Source organism: Sus scrofa, chromosome 17, assembly GCF_000003025.6.
Source record: "Sus scrofa isolate TJ Tabasco breed Duroc chromosome 17, Sscrofa11.1, whole genome shotgun sequence".
Taxonomy (NCBI): Eukaryota; Metazoa; Chordata; class Mammalia; order Artiodactyla; family Suidae; genus Sus; species Sus scrofa.
This window is the reverse complement of record NC_010459.5, coordinates 13,382,907-13,405,906: the sequence shown is the minus strand read 5'-3', so window position 1 is coordinate 13,405,906 and position 23,000 is coordinate 13,382,907. Positions and strand designations below refer to the sequence as shown.

Below are 23,000 nucleotides of genomic sequence, written 5' to 3'. Positions count from 1 at the left end.
GTCCTAGATTGAAATTATGGGCTGACTTATTAGATTTATGAACTTGGATGTCCAAATTTCTCCCCAGGCTTGGGATATTCTCAATGATTATTTCTTTAAATAAATGTTTTGCCTCTTTTCCTTCTGGGAATTCATTGATGTGTGTATTGATTCTCTTAATGGTATGGAATAGGTCCCATAGAATTTCCTTGTTCCTTATTATTTTTACTCCTTTGAGTGGATAGTTTCAAATGATTTATATTTGATTTTACCAACACTTCTGCTGTTGAAGTTTTCTATTGAATTTTTCTATTCAGTTTTGCATTTTTCATCCTCCAAATTTTGGTTTTTTTCTTATGTTTTTTTTTTAAATTTATGTTCAACTTCTCATTTTGTTCTTATATTTTTATTATTGATTGTATTAAATTGTTTGGGAGTTCCCTCTGTGCCATATCAGAAATGAATCTGACTGAAAAAACATAAGGTTGCATGTTTGATCCCTGGCCTTGCTCAGTGGGTTAAGGATGTGGTGTTGCCGTGAGCTGTGGTGTATGTCACAGACATGTCTCAGATCTGGTGTTGCTACAGCTCTGGCATAGGCCAGCAGCTAGCTGTAGCTCCAGTAGACCCTAGACTGGGGACCTCCATATGCCCTAAAAAGCAAAAAAAAAAAAAAAAAAAAAAAATCATTTATTTGCATTCTCTTGTAATTCTCTGAGCATCTCTATACAAATCGTTTTTAAATTTTATTGAGCAATTCATGTATATATCTTTTTTTCTTCATTTACTGGAAATATACTGTGTTCCTTTGGTGGCATCCTGTTTCTCTAATTCTCTGTGACCACTTTAGTCTTGTATAAGTGTCTGCGCATTTGAAGAAGCAGGCCTGTCTCCTAGAGATTATGAACTTTGGTAAGGAAAGGTCTTTATCTGCTGGTTGCAGGGGGATACTGGATTCTGTTGTGATCCAGGTCTAGTAGTGGAGGGTGCCAAGTGCAAAGGCATGTGGCAACTCCACATCTGAAGGTGTCTTGATGTCTTGTTGGCTCAGGCTTCTAAAGTCCACAGTGTCCCTGACTGCATGATCCTAGGTGAGTGCAACAGTGAATCTGTCATTGCTGCCAGGTCTGTGAGATTCCTTATTATGTCACCTCTGGTCCAGTAGGTATGGCAATTTTGATGGCCAGAGCCAGTGTCTGTGTCTACATGTGTCTGTGTTGTGTCAAGGTCTGGTTACAGACACATGTAATGGTGGGGGCTAGAGACAGCCACGATGGCCAAGGATAACTTATGGACTACTTTCTGCTGCAGGTGCCCTGACTGTTGGTAGGTACTCTGCCACTGCAGGGTCTTCCCCAGGTGCTCACATGGCAGTGTAGGCCAGTGAAGGGAGTCAGCCTGGCAGCATGCACATGCACAGTTGGTGGGGCTCACTGTACACAAGCCTTGTGATGCAGGCCCTAGCCCTATACCCAACCCTAAACCTAACCTTAACCCATAACACTGATATAACTGACTGTGATATTTAGTAGCTTTTCTACCTTGGATATGTTAATTAGTCCCTATGAGTCTCAAGACTCTCATTTATAGAGATAATAAAACACGTTTTGTAGTGTTCGTAGGAGATTTAGTGATAATGCAAGCAGTCCATTTTCAGGGACCCAGACAGTTTTTTTTCTGGCTATGCTAGCCAAAGGCAGAGAAAAGGGTGGGCATATGTGAATGACAGGACAGGTCTGTTCAGAGGCCTGTCTGACTGAAAACCTGTCAAAGATTACATTTATGAAAGATTAAGGAGGAAATAGAATATCTGTATCTCAGAAGGAAAACACTGTGAAAGACAAAAAATAACAAAAGATGCAATGCCTACCGTATTTTGACTGTAACTGGTTTAATCAATTCTTTGTTCCAATCAGCTTGAATTTTATTTTATTTTATTTCATTTTATTTTATTTTTTTTTTGTCTTTTTGTCTTTTGTCGTTGTTGTTGTTGCTATTTCTTGGGCCGCTCCTGCGGCATATGGAGGTTCCCAGGCTAGGGGTCTAATCGGAGCTGTAGCCACCGGCCTACGCCAGAGCCACAGCAACGCGGGATCCGAGCCGCGTCTGCAGCCTACACCACAGCTCACGGCAACGCTGGATCGTTAACCCACTGAGCAAGGGCAGGGACCGAACCCGCAACCTCATGGTTCCTAGTCGGATTCGTTAACCACTGCACCACGACGGGAACTCCCAGCTTGAATTTTAAATGTGTACATTGATTTTCTTTTTCTTTTTATGGTTGTACCTGTGGCATATGGAAGTTCCCAGGCTAGGGGTCAAATGAGAGCTTCAGTTGCAGGCTTACACCACAGCCACAGCAACACCAGACCTGAGCTGTATCTGTGACTTACACTACAGCTTGTGGTAATGCCAGATTCTTAACTCACTGAGCAAGGCCAGGGATCAAACCTGTATCTTCACAAATACAGTGTTGGGTTCTTAACTTGCTTAGCCACAATGGAAACTCCTGTTTTCTTGTGTGTGTGTTTTTTAAGTGTCTCTTACCTACTTTTTTTTTTTTTTTTTTTTTTTTTTTTTGTCTTTTTGCCATTTTGGGGGCCGCTACTGCGGCATATGGAGATTCCCAGGCTAGGGGTTGAATCAGAACTGTAGCCACTGGTCTACGCCAGAGTCACAGCAACACGGGATCCGAGCCGTGTCTGCAACCTACCCCACAGCTCTCGGCAACGCCGGATCCTTAACCCACTGAGCAAGACCAAGGATCAAACCCCAAACCTCATGGTTCCTAGTCGGATTCGTTAACCACTGAGCCACAACGGGAACTCCTCTTATCTACTTTTTAAAAAATAAATTTTATTGAAGTTCATGTCATGGATCAGTGGAAAGGAATCTGACTAGTATCCATGAGGATGCAAGTTCAATCCCTGGCCTCACCCAGTGGGTTAAGCATCTGGTGTTGCTGTGAGCTATAGTGTTGCAGATGCAGCTCAGATCTGGCATTGCTGTGGTGTAGGCTGGTGGCTATAGCTTCACTTCAATCCCTAGCCTGGGAATCTCCATATGCCATGGGTACGACCCTAAAAAAGACAAAAAAATAAATAAATTTTATTGGAGTATAATTGACTTACACAAAAATTGTATTAGTTTCATGTATATAGCAATGTAAGTCAGATTTACACACACACACACACGCATCCATTCCTTTTTAGATTATTTTCCCATATAGGTTATTACAAAGAATTGAGTGGGGCTCCCTGTGCTGTATAGTAGGTCCTTGTTACTTATTTATTATATAAAATAATAATTTTTTTGTCTTTATTTATTTATTTATTTTTTTTGGTCTTTTTTCCAGGGCCGCACTCGTGGCATATGGAGGTTCCCAGGATAGGGGTCGAATTGGAGCTGTAGCCGCCGGCCTATGCCACAGCCACAGCAATGCAGGATCTGGGGTGCATGTATCTTTTTGAATTATGGTTTTCTCTGGGTAGATGATGCCCAAGAGTGGGATTTCCAGATCATATGGTAGGTCTAAATTTAGTTTTTAGAGGAAATTCCATACTGTTATCCATAGTGATTGCACAAGCTTACATTCCTACCAGCAGTATAGGAGACTTCCCTTTTCTCCATATCCTCTCCAGCATTTATTGTTTGTAGACTTTTTGCTGCTGCCCATTCTGACTTGTGTGAGGTGACACTTCATTGTAGTTTTGATTTGCATTTCTCTAATAATTAGTGATGTTGAGTATCTTTTCTTAAGTTTTTCAGTCTATCTGTCTTCTTTGAATAAATGTGTCATTAGATCTTCTGACCATTTAAATGAACTGATTTTTTTTGGGGGGGGGGATAAAGCTGTATGAGACATTTGTATATTTTGGAGATTAATCCCCTGTTGGTCACATTGTTTGCAAAGATTTTCTCCCATTCTGAGGGTTGTCTTTTTATTGATTTTTGATGGATGCCGAGTGAATGGTTTCTCAGTGGTAACAGTTACAGGAAGGTCAATAACACAGGGTTTGGTTTTCTGTACCTGATTTCCCTTCATTGTGGAAAAGCGCTAGTGACACCCTGTGTATAAATGACTTCCTAGTCTAAGAGGTGAAGAACATCAAAGCCAGCAGGTTGACAGAGGTTAGAACTAGAGTCTGTAAGAGACACAATAACAATAGCCAAGCAGCCACATCTACTCAACTCCCAAATCTTGCCTAGCTGAGAAAAAAAACAAGACATTGAATTTTAAAAAGGAGATATTTGTTAATCTATCTTAAATTCTATTGATAAGGGAATACTCATTCTAGTGAGGGTTAACCTCACTTAGAAATAAAGCTTGAGGAGTTCCCGTCGTGGCGCAGTGGTTAACGAATCCGACTAGGAACCATGAGGTTGCGGGTTTGGTCCCTGCCCTTGCTCAGTGGGTTAACAATCCGGCGTTGCCGTGAGCTGTGGAGTAGGTTGCAGACGCGGCTCGGATCCCGCGTTGCTGTGGCTCTGGCGTAGGCCGGTGGCTACAGCTCCGATTCGACCCCTAGCCTGGGAACCTCCATATGCCGCGGGAGCGGCCCAAGAAATAGCAACAACAGCAACAACAACAACAACAGACAAAAAGACAAAAGACAAAAAAAAAAAAAAAAAAAAAAAGAAATAAAGCTTGAGAGTTAGAATATCACTGCCTTGGACGGTGAAAGTTGTGGGTTTTTTTGGCATCCACTGGACTACATGATGTCTTTTTACTCTTAGAAACCACTGGATAATAGGATTTCTTTGTAGCAATTGAAATTTATCTCCAGTCAGAATGACTGACTCCAGAAGTTGGGAGTTGTCTCACCTACTAAACCACAAGGAAGATTGAACACACAGTTTGAGTTTTATGTATGGGTCTAATTGCCAAAACTGTGTATTCATGTGTTCCATTTTTAAGTACCTGGATATTCTTTTTCCTAAAGGAGCTCATAGTTTAGAGGTATAGGTGAAACAAGTGATTGAGAAGCTCTTGCCTGCAGGCTGCTGGGTTGGGGAAGGAGGGTGAAGTAAGGACAGTAGAAGAATAGTCCTGGGCCTGACCTCTTGGTTATCCTATGGCAGAGGTTACCCTGGTTTCTCTTGAGCCACTGCTTCTGGGACCTACTGAGGGTTAGGGTGAGGCTGATGCCTGCTTGGTGTTATCTGTGTGGATTCTCTACTAGTTTTGCTGCTAGAACCTCCAGGATGGCTTCCTTCCCGGCCTTAGCAGCGATGACCAAAGTTGCCATCCTGGCAGCTTTCTCTCCTGTCACCTTCTTTAGCACTGACACCAACTAAGTGATGTTGCTGACAAGCTCCTGCCAAGAGGCAGACTTCCCCAATTCTTCAGTGAGGGCTGAAAACAAAATTTTTTTTTTTTTTTTTTTTTTTTTGGCTTTTCTAGGGCTGCACCTTCGGCATATGGAGGTTTCCAGGCTAGGGGTCTAATCAGAGCTGTAGCTATCGGCCTACCCCACAGCCACAGCAATGCTGGATCCTTAACCAACTGAGCAGGGCCAGGGATCGAACCCACAACCTTATGGTTCCTAGTCGGATTCATTAACCACTGAGCCATGGCGGGAACTCCCTGAAAACAAAATTTTCAGTGCTACATCTTTCTCTTTGTTATGGCAGAAAGAAAAAACAAAACGCCAAACTGAAGTCTGTCCCAGGGGCACACAACAGTCTTCTTCTGCTTCTTCCAAGAGTTGAGAAGGCAAGAGACTCCTGAATTTCAGTCATTCCAACTACCCCTTTGGAGCAACTGCCTTGCCATCTTACCAGGGTAGACAAGGGGACCAAGACAGGCAGTTAGCTCCTGCACAGAAGCAGAAATGTGCTTACTGCAACTATGACCAAAAACTTAAGAACCTGCTTAATGTGGGTTTAGGAGTGGGGAAAAGTAGACCCTGGCAGCATAAGAAAGTTTATGTGGGATCCCTTCTAATGATAAAGCATTTGCTTTTACCTCATGCCATCAGACAGAAAAAAAAAATTTTTGAGCACTATTCTTTATCAAGCGTTGTGCTAGACAGAAGCTGGGGCTATTCACTCATTTATTCAATGAGTATGTACTCAATGCCTACTTGATAAGTGAACATGGCAGAATCCCTGCCTACTGTGAACCTAAACTGCCATCAGGAGGGAAACTCCTTTCACACTTAGTCTCCCTAGATCTCTCTTCATGGTTCTTGAGTCATATGTGGACCGGTGTGTGTTTACTGAGCCTCCTGGAAAACTGTCTTTGTTCCTCGTGCAACGTGATTCTGACTCCTCAAGTTCTTCACATATATTTTTGTGTTAAAAAAAAAATCCTTAGGTGTTTTTGCTTTGTTTTGTTTTGTTTTGTTTTGTTTGCTTTTTAGGGCTGCACCTGCAGCATATGGAAGTTCCAAGGTTAGGGGTTGAATGGGAGCTGTATCCACCAGCCTACACTATGGCCACAGCAACATCAGATCCGAGCCTCATCTGTGAACTACACCACAACTCATGGCAATGCCAGATCCTTAACCCACTGAGCGAGGCCAGGGACCAAACCTGCATCCTTCATGGATGCTATTCGGCTTCGTTAACTGCTGAGCCATGACGAGAACTCCACATCCACAACCTCATGGTTATTAGTTGGATTTGTTTCTGCGGTGCCACAACAGGAACTCCAAAAATATTTTTAGGTGTTTTATCCTCTCCCCCAATTTTTGTACTTAAAGAAATGTTCAAAATCTCTCTTTTCAATAGTTTGGCCATACATGTGGTGCTAGTCCTAGACGATGACTAATATTTGAGAAAATAATAAACTAAAGGAGTTAGACCACTTGTCAAGGGAGAAGAGACAAAAAACACACATTTGGTAACTTTTTTTTTTTCATTTCTTAAATAAAATTTGAAGCATGGTTGATTTGCAATGTTGTGATGATTTCTTTTCCCTTCCTTCTTTTCTTCTTTTCCTGCTTTCTTTCTTTTTGTTTGTCTGTCTGTCTTTCTTTCCACCTGTCTTCCTTCCTTTCTTTTTCTTGTCTTTTTAGGGCCATACTTGTGGCGTGTGGAAGTTCCCAGGCTAGGGGTCGAATCAGAGTGGCATCTCCCTGCCTAAATCACAGCCACAGCAACGTGAGATTTGAGCAGTGTCTGCAACCTACACCACATCTCACAGAAATGACAGATCCTTAACCCACTGGGTAAGGTCAGGGATCAAACCCGCATCTTCATGGATACTAGTCAGATTCATTACCACTGAGACACAACAGGAACTCCAACTTTGGTAACTCGTTCAAGGATTCACACACCTCTTTAATACAGCTTCAGGCAGTGCTGATTTATTTATAGGCTTTGTCAGGATAGGCTAGAGTGTGGTGCCACAACAAACAACCCTCAATCTCAGCAGTTTAATAGAGTGAAAGTTTAGTGCTGATGATGAAACTACAACTATCGCAGTTATTCTGAAAAACATCTGGGGTAGGGGGAACCACAATTGTTGACAGAGAAAGCTGCTGGGTATTGTTAGAGATTACCAAAAGAACATATGGACTTCCTATTTCTTTTTTTTTAAATTTTTTATTACTCAAATGAATTTATCACATCTGTAGTTGTATAATGATCATAACAATCTGATTTCACAGGATTTCGGTCCCATCCTATTTCTGAAAGCCCTGAAAAATAGAAGTTTTTTTCTAGGTTCCTGTTTAGCAGTTCACTTTCCTGCTGTTAGAATGATAGCTTTTCTTCTGCTCCATAGGTTCCATGTGTTTGTTTCTTTCCTATTTGCATTTACGTCTAGTGTTGACAAATCATGAAACAGAAAAAGGTTAAACATTTGTTCCAAGCCTGAATGCTAATTCCAGCTTGGCTGTTCTGACAATCCAGGGTGATTGAGGGGCAATTGCCCGGCCAGTCCTCGTGCCCAGGCTGTCCTCCTCCCTTCTCCCTGAAGTACCATCTGTTTTGGCAGAGTCACTAGTCCGGCCATGTGAACTCCCAGTGGTTTACTGCTGACAGTGTCTTGACTCCCGTGTGTGCCAGGTGTTCTTGCTTCTTGCCACAGGGATTATTCCGTGGATGACCGCAGAAGCCCACTCTCTCGTGGAACTTGGACATGCAGCAGAGGTGACACCTATGGGGGAGTTTTTAATTAATAGGTGATGGAAACCAGTGGACAAAAGTTCCTGCCTCTTGTTCTTTGGTGGAAAATTCTGGGAGGCATTTATAAATGCTCTTTTGTAAGTCCTGGTGGCACTGAGCTTCTGTTGCCCATAGTAGCAACCTTAATGAACCTCTGACTTTTTGTCCCCTTCCTCACTTTCTCTGTACCATCTTCTGTTTACTGGCATCATCTCCCAAATAAATTACCTACACACAAATCTCTGAGTCTTAAATCTAGCTGCATGCCCCAAGTCTTCTTATTTTCTTCCCTAATATTCTTTCATTCCATGGGAATTTCCATCATGGCACAGTGGTAACAAATCTGACTAGTATCCATGGGGATGAGGGTTTGATCCCTGGCCTTGTTCAGTGGGTTAAGGATGCAGCATTGCCATGAGCTGTGGTGTAGTTCACAGACATGGCTTGGATCCTGCATTGTCATGGCTGTGGTGTAGGCCAGAGCTGTAGCTCTGATTCTACCCCTAGCCTGGGAACTTCCATTGGCCATGAGTGTGGCTCTAGAAAAACAAAAACAAACAAAAAATTTTCCATTCCAATCCCTCCTTGTAACTTGAAGATAGCTCTATTTTCAGGATACTCAAACTCAGAACACCATTTTCTCAAAACATTGTCCCATCACATTAATGAATGCCTGCATATTTAGTTGCATAAACTCATATTAAACCTTTAAATCATCACACTGCACTTGGGTCAAGGGTGTCTTGGTGTTTCTTTGGAGGCCTGTGGACAAAACTACCTCCACTCTGGAGGAAAATCCTTAGATAAAGTTCTATTAGTCTAATAGCTCCCATGGGGCTATAATTTTCTAATAAGAAAATGTATTTTTTTGGTTGATTTTTCCTATCATAATTATGGAAGTGGCATGTAGTGAATCCAAGAGCCCAGACAATAAAGGCAAGAATCATGGAAACAACCCCAGGAAATAGGACTAAGCCCTAAATAAGAAACTGGCTACATGGGCCCCATAGTCTACATGGACTAGAACTGCTGTCTGTTCCTTGTTTATATTTTTCTGAATGGAATTGCGCAGTGATCATTTTTCACTTGTTTCACTGTTGTGTATGGGGTCTGTGGAGGGAAGGTAATTTGTCACAACGGTTTACATGTGCTCAGGTTAGGAAAAATGATACTCAAAAATCTTGCACTCACAGGAGTTCCCGTCGTGGCGCAGTGGTTAACGAATCCGACTAGGAACCATAAGGTTGCGGGTTCGGTCCCTGCCCTTGCTCAGTGGGTTAACGATCCGGCGTTGCCGTGAGCTGTGGTGTAGGTTGCAGACGCGGCTCGGATCCCGCATTGCTGTGGCTCTGGCGTAGGCCGGTGGCTACAGCTCCGATTCAACCCCTAGCCTGGGAACCTCCATATGCATATGCCGCGGGAGCGGCCCAAGAAATAGCAAAACGACAAATAAATACATAAATAAATAAATATTTAAAAAAAAAAAATCTTGCACTCACAAAACTGCACCTGATGACAAGATCCTGGACTTCAAGCCTGAGCCTGATGACATAATGGGAAGGGACTTTGGGGAAATTTTGGAATGGATAGAGTCTGTTTTGAACATCTGATGAATAGGAATTTTTGCAACCACAGGGTTGATTGTCAGATTATATTTTCTAAAGATGGCCAGAAGAATATCTTCCAGCCCAGATAATCTTGCACCTTTCCATTTCCACAACAAGAAGTGAAGTCTTGTTCTTGCTAAATCCAGAAGGAGTTGTGACTGACTTATAACCAAGAACATGTGGCAGAAATAATGCTATGTTAGGAGTTCCCACCGTGGCACGGTGGTTAATGAATCCGACTAGGAACCATGAGCTTGCGAGTTCGATTCCTGGCCTTGCTCAGTGGGTTAACGATCCAGTGTTGCCGTGAGCTGTGGTGTAGGTTGCAGATGCGGCTCAGATCCCGCGTTGCAGTGGCTCTGGTGTAGGCCGGCGGCTACAGCTGCGATTCGACCGCTAGCCTGGGAACCTCTATATGCCGTGGGAAGTGGCCCTAGAAATACCAAAAAGCCAAAAAAAAAAAAAAAAAAAAAAAAAAAAAAGAAGAAGAAGAAAGAAAGAAAGAAAAAAGAAAAAGAAAAAAAGAAATGATGCCATGTTACTTTGGTGCTACGTCGTGACAGTTGACTTAAATTATTTAACAGGTGGGGAATTTTGTTTGAGGGTAATGAAAATGTTTTGAATTTAGATGGAAGTGGTGGTTGTACAATATTGTAATTGTACTACCGTTGTATCACTCAATTTAAAATAGTTAATTTTGTTATACAAATTTTAATTCAACTCTAACAATACTTTATTAAAGGGTGTTTTAGCTTCCACCTTATAAGCCAGCATCCTCATGTATAACATTCTGAGTCACCAGTTTAGAACGATGACTGCTCTGAGGCCACCACGCTGTGAGGAAGCCTCCTCCACTTGGAGAGGCCACATGTGGCTTCTCCTATTACAGACCCAGCCCAGCAACACAATGCGAGTGAATATGTTTCTAGATGATGCTAGCACATAGCTGTCAAATACCCATCAGTCATTGGAGTCCTCTAAGCTGAGAGTGGACTTTGGAGAGCAAAAAAAGAGCCATTTCTCTGTGCCTTTCCTAAAATCCAGACCCACAGGATCTGTGAGCAAAATAAAATGAGTGTTTTAAATCACTAAGTTTTAGGGCATTTTGTTAAGCAGCAGTAGTAACAGGATCAATAATCATTAATCCATAGAAATCGCTCATTTAATTTTCACTGGAGAAAAGTTAACATTGCACAGAAAGTCATACCTATTCAGTGCCTCAGCTAAATGTTATATCTCTAAGTCTCAACACATTTTGACCTTCCTCCCCCACCCCCATGTGGCAGATGTAATCAAGGAAAAACTGCACTTGCTTCAGAATACTCATCATACAAGACAACTTCAACTCATTTGTACAAACCTACATATTTTTCTAGAGCCACATTTTGATCTGGACAGTGTTTCCTGTCTAACATCTCCCTTGGCCTTCCTTGTCTTTTCAGAATGTGAGAAAATCCTTTCTGCCCAAGAGTACCAGACATGACCTGACATTGCTGCAAATAGCAATGTCAAAACAAAGCCAAATACATCACTTTTGTATTTGGATTTCTTTGATTAGCCCAATCAGGTGAGGGAAGGAAGATGGCACCCTAGGTCTGGTACTTATTTATGTGAGTATTATCCGCTTTTTAACCGTGGAAAATGAAGCCACGGATTCATTAAGTAATTTACCCGGTGTCCACAGGATTTGAACTCACAGCTACATACTCTTTCTCTTAAGAAGAACGTGTAAATGGAAGCAAAAGAACAGGACTGGGAGACAAGAAAGAGGGTGCAAAGAAGACTCTACTGCAGCAAAACAATGGAGCCCTGTAATAACCTGACTGCCAAACAAAGCCTGTGCAAGGACACTGTATTGGCCAAAGGTGTTGTAACATACTTTTTTGACATCAAGTTTTTAACAGTAAATTTTTTTAAATTCACAGTACTTATTACTTTTAGATTAAAAATACTCAGCTCTAAAATTTGAAAATTCCAAATATCAGTGTTCCCATATTAAGAGAACTGTGGTTACAAAAAAGAGACATATAAGAAATTATTAGGGAGTTCCCATCGTGGCACAGTGGTTAACGAATCCGACTAGGAACCATGAGGTTGTGGGTTTGATCCCTGGCCTCACTCAGTGGGTTAAGGATCTGGCGTTGCTGTGAGCTGTGGTGTAGGTTGCAGACGTGGTTTGGATCCTGTGTTGCTGTGGCTCTGGCGTAGGCTGGTAGCAACAGCTCCAATTAGATCCCTAGCCTGGGAACCTCCATATGCTCCAGGAGTGGCTCAAGAAAAGGCAAAAAGACCAAAAAAAAAAAGAAGAAATTATTAGCTGTGTCAGTCTCTTTGTATTTGATCACATGTTAACCCGTATTGTTTATGAGTGGTCTTAAGAATTATTAGGTTATTTGGAAGCAATGCCTTATCTAATTCATCCTGGTTGAATTAACATCCCTTTATACGGGTGGTATTTCTGTACAAATCACACATTGCATATATACTGGTTGAATTAAATAAAAACGATTTCTTCAATGTTGTACAAATCACACATTGCATATATACTGGTTAAATTAAATAAAAACGATTTCTTCAATGTTGTACAAATCACACATTGCATATATACTGGTTAAATTAAATAAAAACGATTTCTTCAATGTTCTAGTTACTGAACATGGGTAAACATGTTTTATAGATTTAACATTCAATCAAAGTAGAAGTTTTTCTAGCACAAATCACTGATTTTTTCTCAAGAAAAAAAAATAAGCCATCCTTAAAACATATTTACTATTATTAATTTTGAAAATGTATATGGTTGTGTTTTAAATGTTATCTAATATATATGCCCATATTTTTTAAGGATGAAATTATTTGATGTTTAGGATTTTCTTCAATATAATGTGGGAATATTGACAAAATATGACAGGCCTCTAGGCGATAGTTGATAAACTGAATGATAGACAGAGGTTTATTATTTCATTTTCTCTACTTTAAAAGATGTTTAAATTGTAATAAAATGTTACAGCATCAGATAGCATATTGATACCATTTTTTCTAAATGGTAAAAAATCTGTCACCATGTTTGGGTACAAGCTTTTTCTCCAACGAAATGTTAAATATACTTTTCAGCTCTTCTTCTATTTCTTCCACTTTCAGTGTCTTAAACTCTACCAAGTCCATATTGTCCTTATAATTAAATCTCCTATAGGTGAGGGTAAAGCCCACCAAACAGTGAACCCCTTCTGGGGTCTGCAAGGAACAAAATGACTTGCTTGTAAACACAGATGCTGGAGATTCCTGAAGGTATATATTCACAGACTCAAAATCTTCAATTGTTCTAGGTTCAAGCGTAAAGGAGTAGATTTTCCGATAGTTATTCATTTCCAGGAGATCAGAATTAAGAAATTCTTCATTTGCAATGTACTGCTCTCTTCTGATTTGGTCCAGGTACCAGATTCCTTCCTCTTCTCTCAAGCGGAAGATGCAAGGCACCTGGGGCTGATCCTTCCCAGAAATTAACTCTAGAGGCTGCCACATCTGGTAAGAACGTCCAAACCCCGCATCTACGATGTATTCCCGGCCATCAATGGCCACCTTCAGCAGGAGGTGAATCATGGCATTACTGTATTTGTCGGCAAAAGTGTTGTAAACATATCCTCCCAATATTGTGGTCTCAAAACCAATTGTCGTCAGAGCCCAGTACAGAAGATGATTGACTTGGAGACACCACCCACCCCTGTTCCTCCTCACAATTTGATCAAAAATGGCCTCCAAGTCCAGTTCCATGGCTTCCCCACAGTGGATATTAAGGTTCTCAAAGGGAATGGCTCGGATCTGGTGCTGAAGAATGTCGGTTAGTGTCTCCAAGTCCAGTTTGTTTTTCCAGTTCTTATAACCAATTCTTTTGAAGTATGCTTCAATGTTCATGATTCCCTAAGGCAAAGGGAAACAAAACAAAGACAAATACATTACTTTTGTAATTAGCCTAAGAAATTAGACATATTTCTTTGATTAGCCTAATGATAACGAAAGTATTTTAAATTGTTACAAATATCTGTAATCAAAAGCTTTTTTTGTGCTTTTGCTTACCAATGGCTTTCATATGCATTTAAGTTCACTTAACAGAGTTAAGACACCTATAAGACAAGTATTATTGCTTTTTCTTTTTCTTTTTCTTTTTTTTTTTTGGTTTGTCTTTTCCATAGCAGCACCCATGGCATATGGAGGTTCCCAGACTAGGGGTCCAGTTGGAGCTGTAGCTGCCATCCTACACCACAGCCACAGCAATGCGGGATCCCAGCTGTGTCTGCGACCTACACTGCAGCTCATGGAAATACCAGATCCTTAACCCACTGAGAGAGGCCAGGGATTGAACCCGTTTCCTCATAGTTCCTAATCAGATTCATTTCTGCTGTGCCACAAAGGGAACTTCAAGTATTATCTCTTTTTCCATAGGAAATTTGGCAGCTTCAGTGTTAGAAATCCAGACTCCATGATGAGTGACACAAATAGCTTAAATATAGTTTTCCTGGTGATTAATAAGGAGAGGTTCAAATTGGTACCTATCAAAATAGTATTTACAAGCAGTTCCTAATGTAAACAGAATTATGTAACAGAGTACATTGTATTCATGGTACTTGACCTATTCAATTTCTTTTTTTTTTTTTTTTGTCTTTTGTCTTGTTGTTGTTGTTGTTGTTGTTGTTGTTGCTATTTCTTGGGCCGCTCCTGAGGCATATGGAGGTTCCCAGGCTAGGGGTCGAATCGGAGCTGTAGCCACCGGCCTACACCAGAGCCACAGCAACGCGGGATCTGAGCCGCGTCTGCAACCTACACCACAGCTCACGGCAACGCTGGATCGTTAACCCACTGAGCAAGGGCAGGGACGGAACCCGCAACCTCATGGTTCTTAGTTGGATTCGTTAACCACTGCGCCACGACGGGAACTCCCAATTTCTTTTTTTTAGATGAACCTTACCCAAAGTTCCCCACTGATAGATTTATATTCATTTATACATTGATTTATTGATTTATTCAATAAATAATTTACTGGCAACCTACTGTGTATCTGCTACTGATGCAGTGGTTACTTGCCCTCAAAAATCTTTCATTTAAGTAGGGGCTCATATGACACAGAGTGAACTGAATGAATAACTAAAACGTGCAATTTCTGGGAGTTCCCATTTTGGCTTAGCTGTAATGAACCCAACCAGTAACCATGAGGACTCAGTTTGATCCTTGGCTTTGCTCATTGCTGTGGCTATGGTGTAGGCCAGTGGCTACAGCTCCATTTGACCCCTGGCCTGGGAATTTCCATATGCTGCAGATGTCCTAAAAAAAGAGACAAAAAAAAAATGCAATTTCTTAAGTTATAATAAGTGTTCTGGGGAAAAATAAAGAAAACAAGGAGGTTAAGATGTGCACAGGCTGAGCTTCAGTTTCCAATAAGGAGGGCAGAGAAAGCCTCACTATGACTTTAAGGATGTGAGAGAATGAGCCATGTCTACATGTGTGGGAGATCATTCTGGAAGGACTAGAGATTTGAAAAAAAAGCCTTAAAGTGGGATCTTTCTAGATTGTCCAAAGAATATTCAAGGAAGCCAGGGTGATGGGAGCCAGGGAGTGAGAGGGAGCATGGATTGAGATGAGGTCCAGCCTTTGGGCTTTTACGCTGAGATGAGAACTCATTGTGACAAGGACATTAGTGGAAGGCTGCAGTTTGGGCAAAGTGCACCATCGTCAAACTGATATGTCTGGTTTGTACAGAGGGTGAGCTGAATGAATAGACATGTGATGCAGGCAGGACCATGTCAAAGCACCTTCACTCGAGGACGGATGCTTTGTTCATGGATAGTATGTGGCCCAAGTCAGTTCAATGAGGCTCTATTGAGGGATTTTTGCAGAAACCTAAGAAGATGCTTCTGGTGCAGAACCAGAAGATGTAGGATATTTGCTCAAAGCTTCTGGAGAACTTGCCAAAGAATAATAATATCAACACATAATTTATTGAGTTGAGGAATGAAAAGCAGGAGAAAGAAAGATGAGGAGTTCCCATCGTGGCTCAGTGGTTAACAAACCTGACTAGTATCCATGAGGATGGGGGTTTGATCCCTGGCCTCGCTCAGTTGTTAAGGATCCTGGCATTGCCGTGAGCTGTGGTGTAGGTCGCAGACATAGCCTGGATCTGGCATTGCTGTGGCTGTTGCATGGGCTGGCAGCTACCGCTCTGATCCCACTCCTAGCCTGGAAAACTCCATATGCTTTGGGTGTGTCCCTAAAAAAAAAAAAAGAAAGAAAGAAAGAAAGAAAGATGAGAAAAGACCCCAATCAAGTCTTAAGCTATCTCTTGACTCTGGTAAGATGATCCAAAAAAAAAAAAAAAGGAAAAAAATATTTATTTTGTATCTCATATAGAAAAGTCTTCTGTCCCCTGCTACCAGAGTCTTAATCCAGTGTGGACACTGATTATAGCAGTGTTGCATTACCACCAGTAAGACAACATGGCCTGAAGTGATAGGCTACAAGGGATCCTGCTCCAAAGTTGCTGCTGATAAGCTACGTATTTCTACTCTCCTTCTTAATGTCACTTCTTTCAGATTCATCTAGTTCTTTCTTTTTTTTTTTTTAACTGCCCTTTTTCCCATTTTGCTAGTGTTTCAACTTTCTCTGTTCTTTTTTATTTTATTTTTCTTTTTATGGCCACACCTGTGGCATATGGAAGTACCTGGTCCAGGGGTCAAATTGGATCTGCAGCTGAAGCCTGACGCCACAGCTCATGGCAATGCTGGATCCTTAACCCATTGGACGAGGACAGGGATAGAACCTGAATCCTCACAGAGACAATGTCGTCTCCTTAACCAGCTGAGCCACAATGGGAACTCCTTTCTCGGTTCTTGATGTCTACCACATGATCTACCCCAAATATATTAAGCTTATTTCATGTCTTCTCATCTTTTCATGCATCAGTACCCTTTTACCTGCACAAGCTTCAACATTCTGCCACTCAGTCACAGAGAAAATAATTGGTCTTTAGACCACTGGAGACCCTCTCCTGCCTTTACATCCAGAAACAGCACTGGGCAAATAAGAAGCCCAGGTGATGCAGAACCAAAGGAATATGATTTGGACATGCTGGGCCATTTCATTTCTGGATTAACCAACATTATTCTACTTGGGAATTAATTTATACTTTTTTAAAAAAAAACTGTATTTTTTATTTTCAAGTTTCTTTCTTTGCTCTTTCTTTTTTAAAAGATAGAATGTTAAATTAGAATGTAGTAACTTCAAGTCCATTCAGAAGGAGCCATATATGGGACTGGATGGAAGCAACCTTTTACAACCAACTCGAACATGTATATTCCACAACTAAACAAAAGAGATTGTGTACTACTAAAGTTATGATAGAAGGTGAAATATGGAACTACAAGAAAGTAGTTGTCAGAATAAAACTGATTGAAACCCTACAAAATTTATATATTGACTTGGACCTTAGCTGTGTCCTGATATACCACTTCTTTTGGACTTGACCATAAATACAAGGAAAAAATAAAAGGATTTAGAGTGAACACACTTAGGGAATTGGCTAAAATGTCTCAGAAAACACATCTCAGTGTAGATTAATTCCTAGTTTTAATTCAGAAGACTTCTTTCTGTCTTGAACTCTAGAAATAATATAACATAATATATGATGCATTATAATATCATATATGGCATATAATATATTACATTATAATAATATAATGCAGTAAAATTTATTGCCTTCTTCCTTGAAAATAAGAGCAGTAGTTCTTGCTGTTGTTGGGGGTACACTAGTGGGGTCTAAGTCTGGACACAGTGGACTTCATCAGGAGGGAGCTCAGGCACAATAAACCAGATGATTGATTAGTTGCCATGCAATCAGCAAGGATGGGTGAAATATGTTTCTTGCCCCATATTGCATCTAAAAGATTTAATATATATAGTATAGTCTCATATGTAATGGTAGTTCCTGGTCTTTAGGTGTAAAGCATAATTGGGGATATTGGGGCAGAAAAATAAGGCAATGTGCTTAATGTATGGTGTCACCAGAAAGGAAGAACCTTCCACATACAGATCAGCCATCTATGTTTCTTGTCCTCAGTCATCTTCACCGGAAGGATGTGGAGTCTAAGCTCCACTCCCACTAGACATCTCACCAGTCACAATAGATTCGAGAAACAAATAAAAGGTGGAAACTGAACTATACACATGCATGGATGGGGGAAAAAACAGAATTGCAAATATGCAATGAAACTGGGATCCGAAGAAAACGATATAATATGCAAAAGATAGGGGAAAAGACAACTAGCTCAAAAAGAAACAGAAACTGCAAACTGGAAAGAAATTCTTTGCAGGTACTCGAAGAGATAGAACATTTAAAATGGACTCAAAACAGAAAGCCAAAAATGTTTTTTTGAGGTAAGGAATAGACTCCTCTGTTTTATGCTTGAGGAAGTAAAACAAAGGCCCAGGGAAAGGAGGAAATTCTGGCGCCACTCTCAGGGCTACAAGCAGCACAAATATACTTTTGGATAAAGGTGGAATCTTCTATACCAACTGCCAGGATTTCTCCCATGACGGAACATGTTTTTAAAAATTGATGTGAAATTCGCACCACCCAAAATAAACCATGTATTTTCCCCCTAATAAAAACAGCTTTATTATCCTGAGTATAAAAAAAAAAAATACCACTACAAACTCAATGTTGGATAAGTGCAGGTACATCAGAAGGATTTAAGAAGAAATTTAAATTATTCCAAACTGCCACTTAGAGAAAATTATGGTTAAATATGTTCATATATATCTTGTTAGATTTTTTTCATACACATACAAACATTTTATCTTTCAAAATCAGAAGAATCCGGTTTGCAATCTGATTTTCAAAATCAGCATTTGGAATTCCCATTGTGTCTCAGTGATAATGAACCCAGCTGGTATCCATGAGGACATAGGTTAGATCCCTGGCCTCGCTCAGTGGGTTGAGGATCTGGTGTTGCCGTGAGCTATGGTGGAGGTCGCAGACGCGGCTTGGATCTGGCGTTGCTGTGGCTGTGGCGTCGGCCAGCGACTACAGCTCCGATTGAACTCCTAGCTTGGGAAACACCATATGCTGCAGATGCAGCCCTAAAAAGAAAAATAAATAAAATGAAATAAATTAAATTAAATTAAAAATGTGCACAATGTGCTCAGGCAGGATACCTGATTTGTCAGCTTCTTCATTTGTTCATTCAACAAATATTTGTAATCCAGCTTGTCACTCCTGTCCCCTCTCCTGGTCCATGGACTCCTATCTTTGTGGAAAGGGCAGCCCTTAGGCATCCACATTTTATACCATTTGTTCCCTTCTCTCCTCACTCTTTGCTGGCTGGATGACAGGTATGTAGAGGCTGCAGAGAATCTGCAGGCTGGCCAGGACCTGAGGTGTGGTCTTTAAGCAAAGGATGAGCTAACCAATGAGATTCCTCTCTTAGGAACTTAAATCCAGGTTATTCCCATTATGGCTCAGTGGTTAACAAGCCGGACTAGCATCCATGAGAACATGGGTTCAATCCCTGATCTCGCTCTATGGGTTAAGGATCCAGCGTTGCCATGAGCTGTGCTGTAGTTCGCAGACACAGCTTGGCTCTGGCATTGCTGTGACTGTGGCTGATAGTTACAGCTCCCATTTGACTCCTAGCCTGGGAACTTCCTTAGGCTGCCATGGTTGTGTCCCTAAAAAGCAAAAAAAAAAAAGTATTTAAATTCAGAAGTACTCAGAGGAGACAACACAGCAGGAGCCTAGTGTAATCATTATTTATGATGCAAGAATGGAGAGGTCAGGTCCAAGTTGAGGGCATCTTCACAAAGAGGCAGAAACTGTGAGGTAAAGACAAGATCGGGAGACAGGGGAAGCAGCTGAAGGAATACAGGAAGAAGCAGTCAGTCTTGGCTAATTGCCTTGGTTCCCGGTGCCCCATTAGAGCAAAACCACACCCTCAGTCGGCTGGCCCCTCCTGTGAGTCGCCTTCTGCTTTGGCCTAGGGTGACCCACTTCTATGATGGCTCCTATTACAGGATTTCTGTTGGTTTCCACCCCCACCCCCCACCCCCCCGCCAGTACACAATTATGGCCACTAATTCACGCACACACAGAATAATAGCTAAGGTAAGTTTCTCTTCCCTGAAGCCTAAAGTACATGAATAACACAGTTATTTTGATCATTTACACGGAAGAGTTCCTTAAGGGTGTGATTTAAAAGAAACCTTTTTTTATTTTTTTTATTTTTTTTTTATTTTCCCACTGTACAGCAAGGGGGTCAGGTTATCCTTACATGTATACATTGCAATTACAGTTTTTCCCCCATAAAAGAAACCTTTTAAAGTGAACCATTCAGTGTCATTTACACAACTTTGTGCCACCACCGCTTCTAATTCCCAAATATCCCACTATCTTCAGTAAAACCCCAGAACTGTGAAGCAGTTACTCCCCATTTCCTCCAACCCTTGGCAACCACCAGACTACTTCCTGTCTCTGTGGATTGTTTCTACCTTCCACTGCTGTGGACACTTGTGTTCAAGCACTTTTTTCAGTATCTTTTTTTTTTTTTTAATTTATTTCCCCAATACATTTTTTTTTTTTTTCTACTGTACAGCTCTTATTTCCAGTGCTTATTTCAATTCATTGGGTATATGCCTGGGAAAAGAATTGCCCGGATGAGTAGTAGAATTTTAAGAGGCATTTCTGAGTGGCTTTTCTTTCTGTGTGCTGTGACTTTCTTTTCCTCTCCCTTTTTCCCTTCTCTTCCTTTTTTTTCTTTTTTCTTTTTAGGGATGCACCCGCAACATATGGAAATTCCCAGGTTAGAGGCTGATTGGAGCTGCAGGGGCTGGCCTACACCACAGCCTCAGCAACGCCAGATCCCGCTGCATCTGCAACCTAAACCTCAGCTTGCGGCAACCCGGATCCTTAACCCATTGAGTGAGGCCAGAGATGGAACCTGGAACATGGATACTAGTTGGGTTCTTAATCCACTGAGCCACAACAGGAACTCCTCCCTTCCCTTTTCTTAGGATGCTCAGCCCACTCCCGGGGCAAGTGGCCAGCCCAGTGGTTTTCTGCATGTAAAAGATCTTACTGGACAAGCTGTGCCCACAGACAATCCTTCCGCAGTACTTAGTGCATTGAAGGCCTGTAGAGCAGAGCAGAGCCCCCATCCATGGAAAACAGCTATTTCAGCCAGACAGTTGGAATGAAACCCAGGCAGAGGGATGTTCTGAATCTCCACCTCCCTCTCTCCGTCTCTCTCCCTCTCTCATTCTTTTTCTGTCTCTTTCTCTCCCTCTGTCTCTCTCTCTTCCTTCCTTCCTTCTTTCTTTCTTTCCTTCTCTCTCTTTCTTTCTTTCTTTCTTTCTTTCTTTCTTTCTCTCTCTCTCTCTCTCTCTCTCTCTTTCTTTCTTTCTTTCTTCTTTTTTTTTGCCTTCCTGAGAGAAAGAATGAACTCAGATTTGTGGGTGAAATCTGCCTATTTTTAAAGTTGGCTCCGAACTTTTTAAACTAATAAAGGGTCTGGGTGGGATGCAGGTATATACAGAGTTGACAGTTAACCACTTCCTTCTGAGTGAGAGAGGGTGGCGTCAGCTGTTTGTTTTGTGGTTGAGAAACTGAAATGAGGCCCTAGAGGAAGGGAAATTTAGTTTATCAAAGGGCAAACAGGTGTGGTTTTGTTGTGGGCATCTTGCCAGAGCAGGAGAGCAAAGTCCAAAGCAGAGAGGCCCACAGGATCCCTTCCTCTGGGGCTGTCACCTCTGTAAGCTCCTCTGTCCTGTGGAATTTTCGAATCTGTGCTCAAGAGGTGTCCTCAGTTTGCCGGTTCTCAACATTTCTGGCTCCTGGAGATCCTCCCCTTAAGGTCCTCCTCCCATCACAGTGAAACTTCCCCCAAGAATTGAACTTTGCAGACAACACAACCCCCAGCCGCCCTCGATATTTTGGGATCATTAGAGAATTTCTGATCAGCTGATGCAGGAGAAGTGATCATAAACTTGCTGCCCGCAGGACTACCTCAGCCCTTTGGGACCCACCTAGTTGGGGACAGAGAAGGTGGGCATCACTGTTGCAATTATCCAGGAGGGAAATCCTGTCCCCTAACACACATTGTGCACACTAGCTCTCTTTGATATACTTTTTTTTTTTTTTTTGTCATTTGTAGGGCTGCACCCGAGGCTAATGGAAGTTCCCAGGTTAGGGGTCGAATCTGAGGTACAGCTGCCTACACCACAACCACAGCAATGCCAGATCCCTGACCCACTGAGTAAGGCCAGGGATCGAACCCCAGTCCCCATGAATACTAGTCAGGTTCGTTACCGCTGAGCCAGAACAGCTACTCCACGACCAACTTTTAGAGCTGCTGAGTGACCTGCCTCACATCTGGGATGTGGTGTGGCTGTGACTCTAACCCAGACAGTTTGAATCAGGGTCTGTTACCCACCCCCCATCCTGTACAGTAATTACAGCCTAAGGACTCCAGATCTGTATCAACCAAACTTTCTGACCTGGCTTGTGACCTGAAATTCACACCTGTGTACTATCTTATCTTCTGTACTCACATTTGAGATAGGATCAAGCCCCAATTTTAAAGCATAAACGAGTCACTTACCGAGCTTCCGTGGAGCTCCCAACCAGGAACCAGGCTAACTGAGATCCTCCCACTTCCAGGGCCAACCCAGGAAGAGTCCTCACCAGCTTTTCAGCTGCTCCACCCCGTGAGTCTGAATCACCAGGGAACTCTGGGAAATGTAGTCATGGGGACTTGGCTGTCTTTGGGCACCTCTTATTCAAATGTGCTCATTAGAAAAGAGTACAGATGGACTTCCCCTGTGTTACTTCTGCAGTGGCTGTGGCTCGATCCCTGGCCCAGGAACTTCATATGCTGCAGGTCCGGCCACAAATACACACACACCAAAAAATAAATAAATAAATAAAGAGTGGAGAGCTAAGTATCTGGTGAGTGACCTCTTGTTCGACACTGTTTCTGCTCCAGGGAGCCTGAAGCCAGATGACCCATGTGCAATGTGGCAGGTGAGGGTTCTGAGGGGGTCCGGGAAAGGTAGATCCATTAACCTAGAGGAGCAGAAAGAGATGGATGCTTTAAATCACTTCCCCAGGTAATGACAGCCTTTCCTCATGAATGTCCATGAGGCCCCTGGCTTTCCATTTTTCATCCTCTCTCCCCCATCTTCAGTCTTATTCACCACTCCACCCAGAGTCACTGGGTAATGTGTCCAAAATGTGTTCAAGTATAAGGTATGCATGTGATATAT

At 41.8% G+C, this 23,000-nt stretch overlaps 1 protein-coding gene across 1 annotated transcript; it reads right to left on the bottom strand.

The window, feature by feature from the left end:
- Window positions 12,620-22,429, bottom strand: LOC100511905 (arylamine N-acetyltransferase 1). The gene is made up of 2 exons (XM_003134236.4): window positions 22,337-22,429; window positions 12,620-13,616 (listed from the first exon to the last, which is right to left on the bottom strand). The coding sequence occupies exon 2, from the start codon at window positions 13,608-13,610 to the stop codon at window positions 12,738-12,740; it is 873 nt and encodes a 290-aa protein (XP_003134284.1). The 5' UTR covers window positions 13,611-13,616; window positions 22,337-22,429; the 3' UTR covers window positions 12,620-12,737.

Bases quoted from the DNA above. Each gene is read 5' to 3' on its own strand.
- LOC100511905 (XM_003134236.4), bottom strand. From the start codon at position 13,610: ATGAACATTGAAGCATACTTCAAAAGAATTGGTTATAAGAACTGGAAA.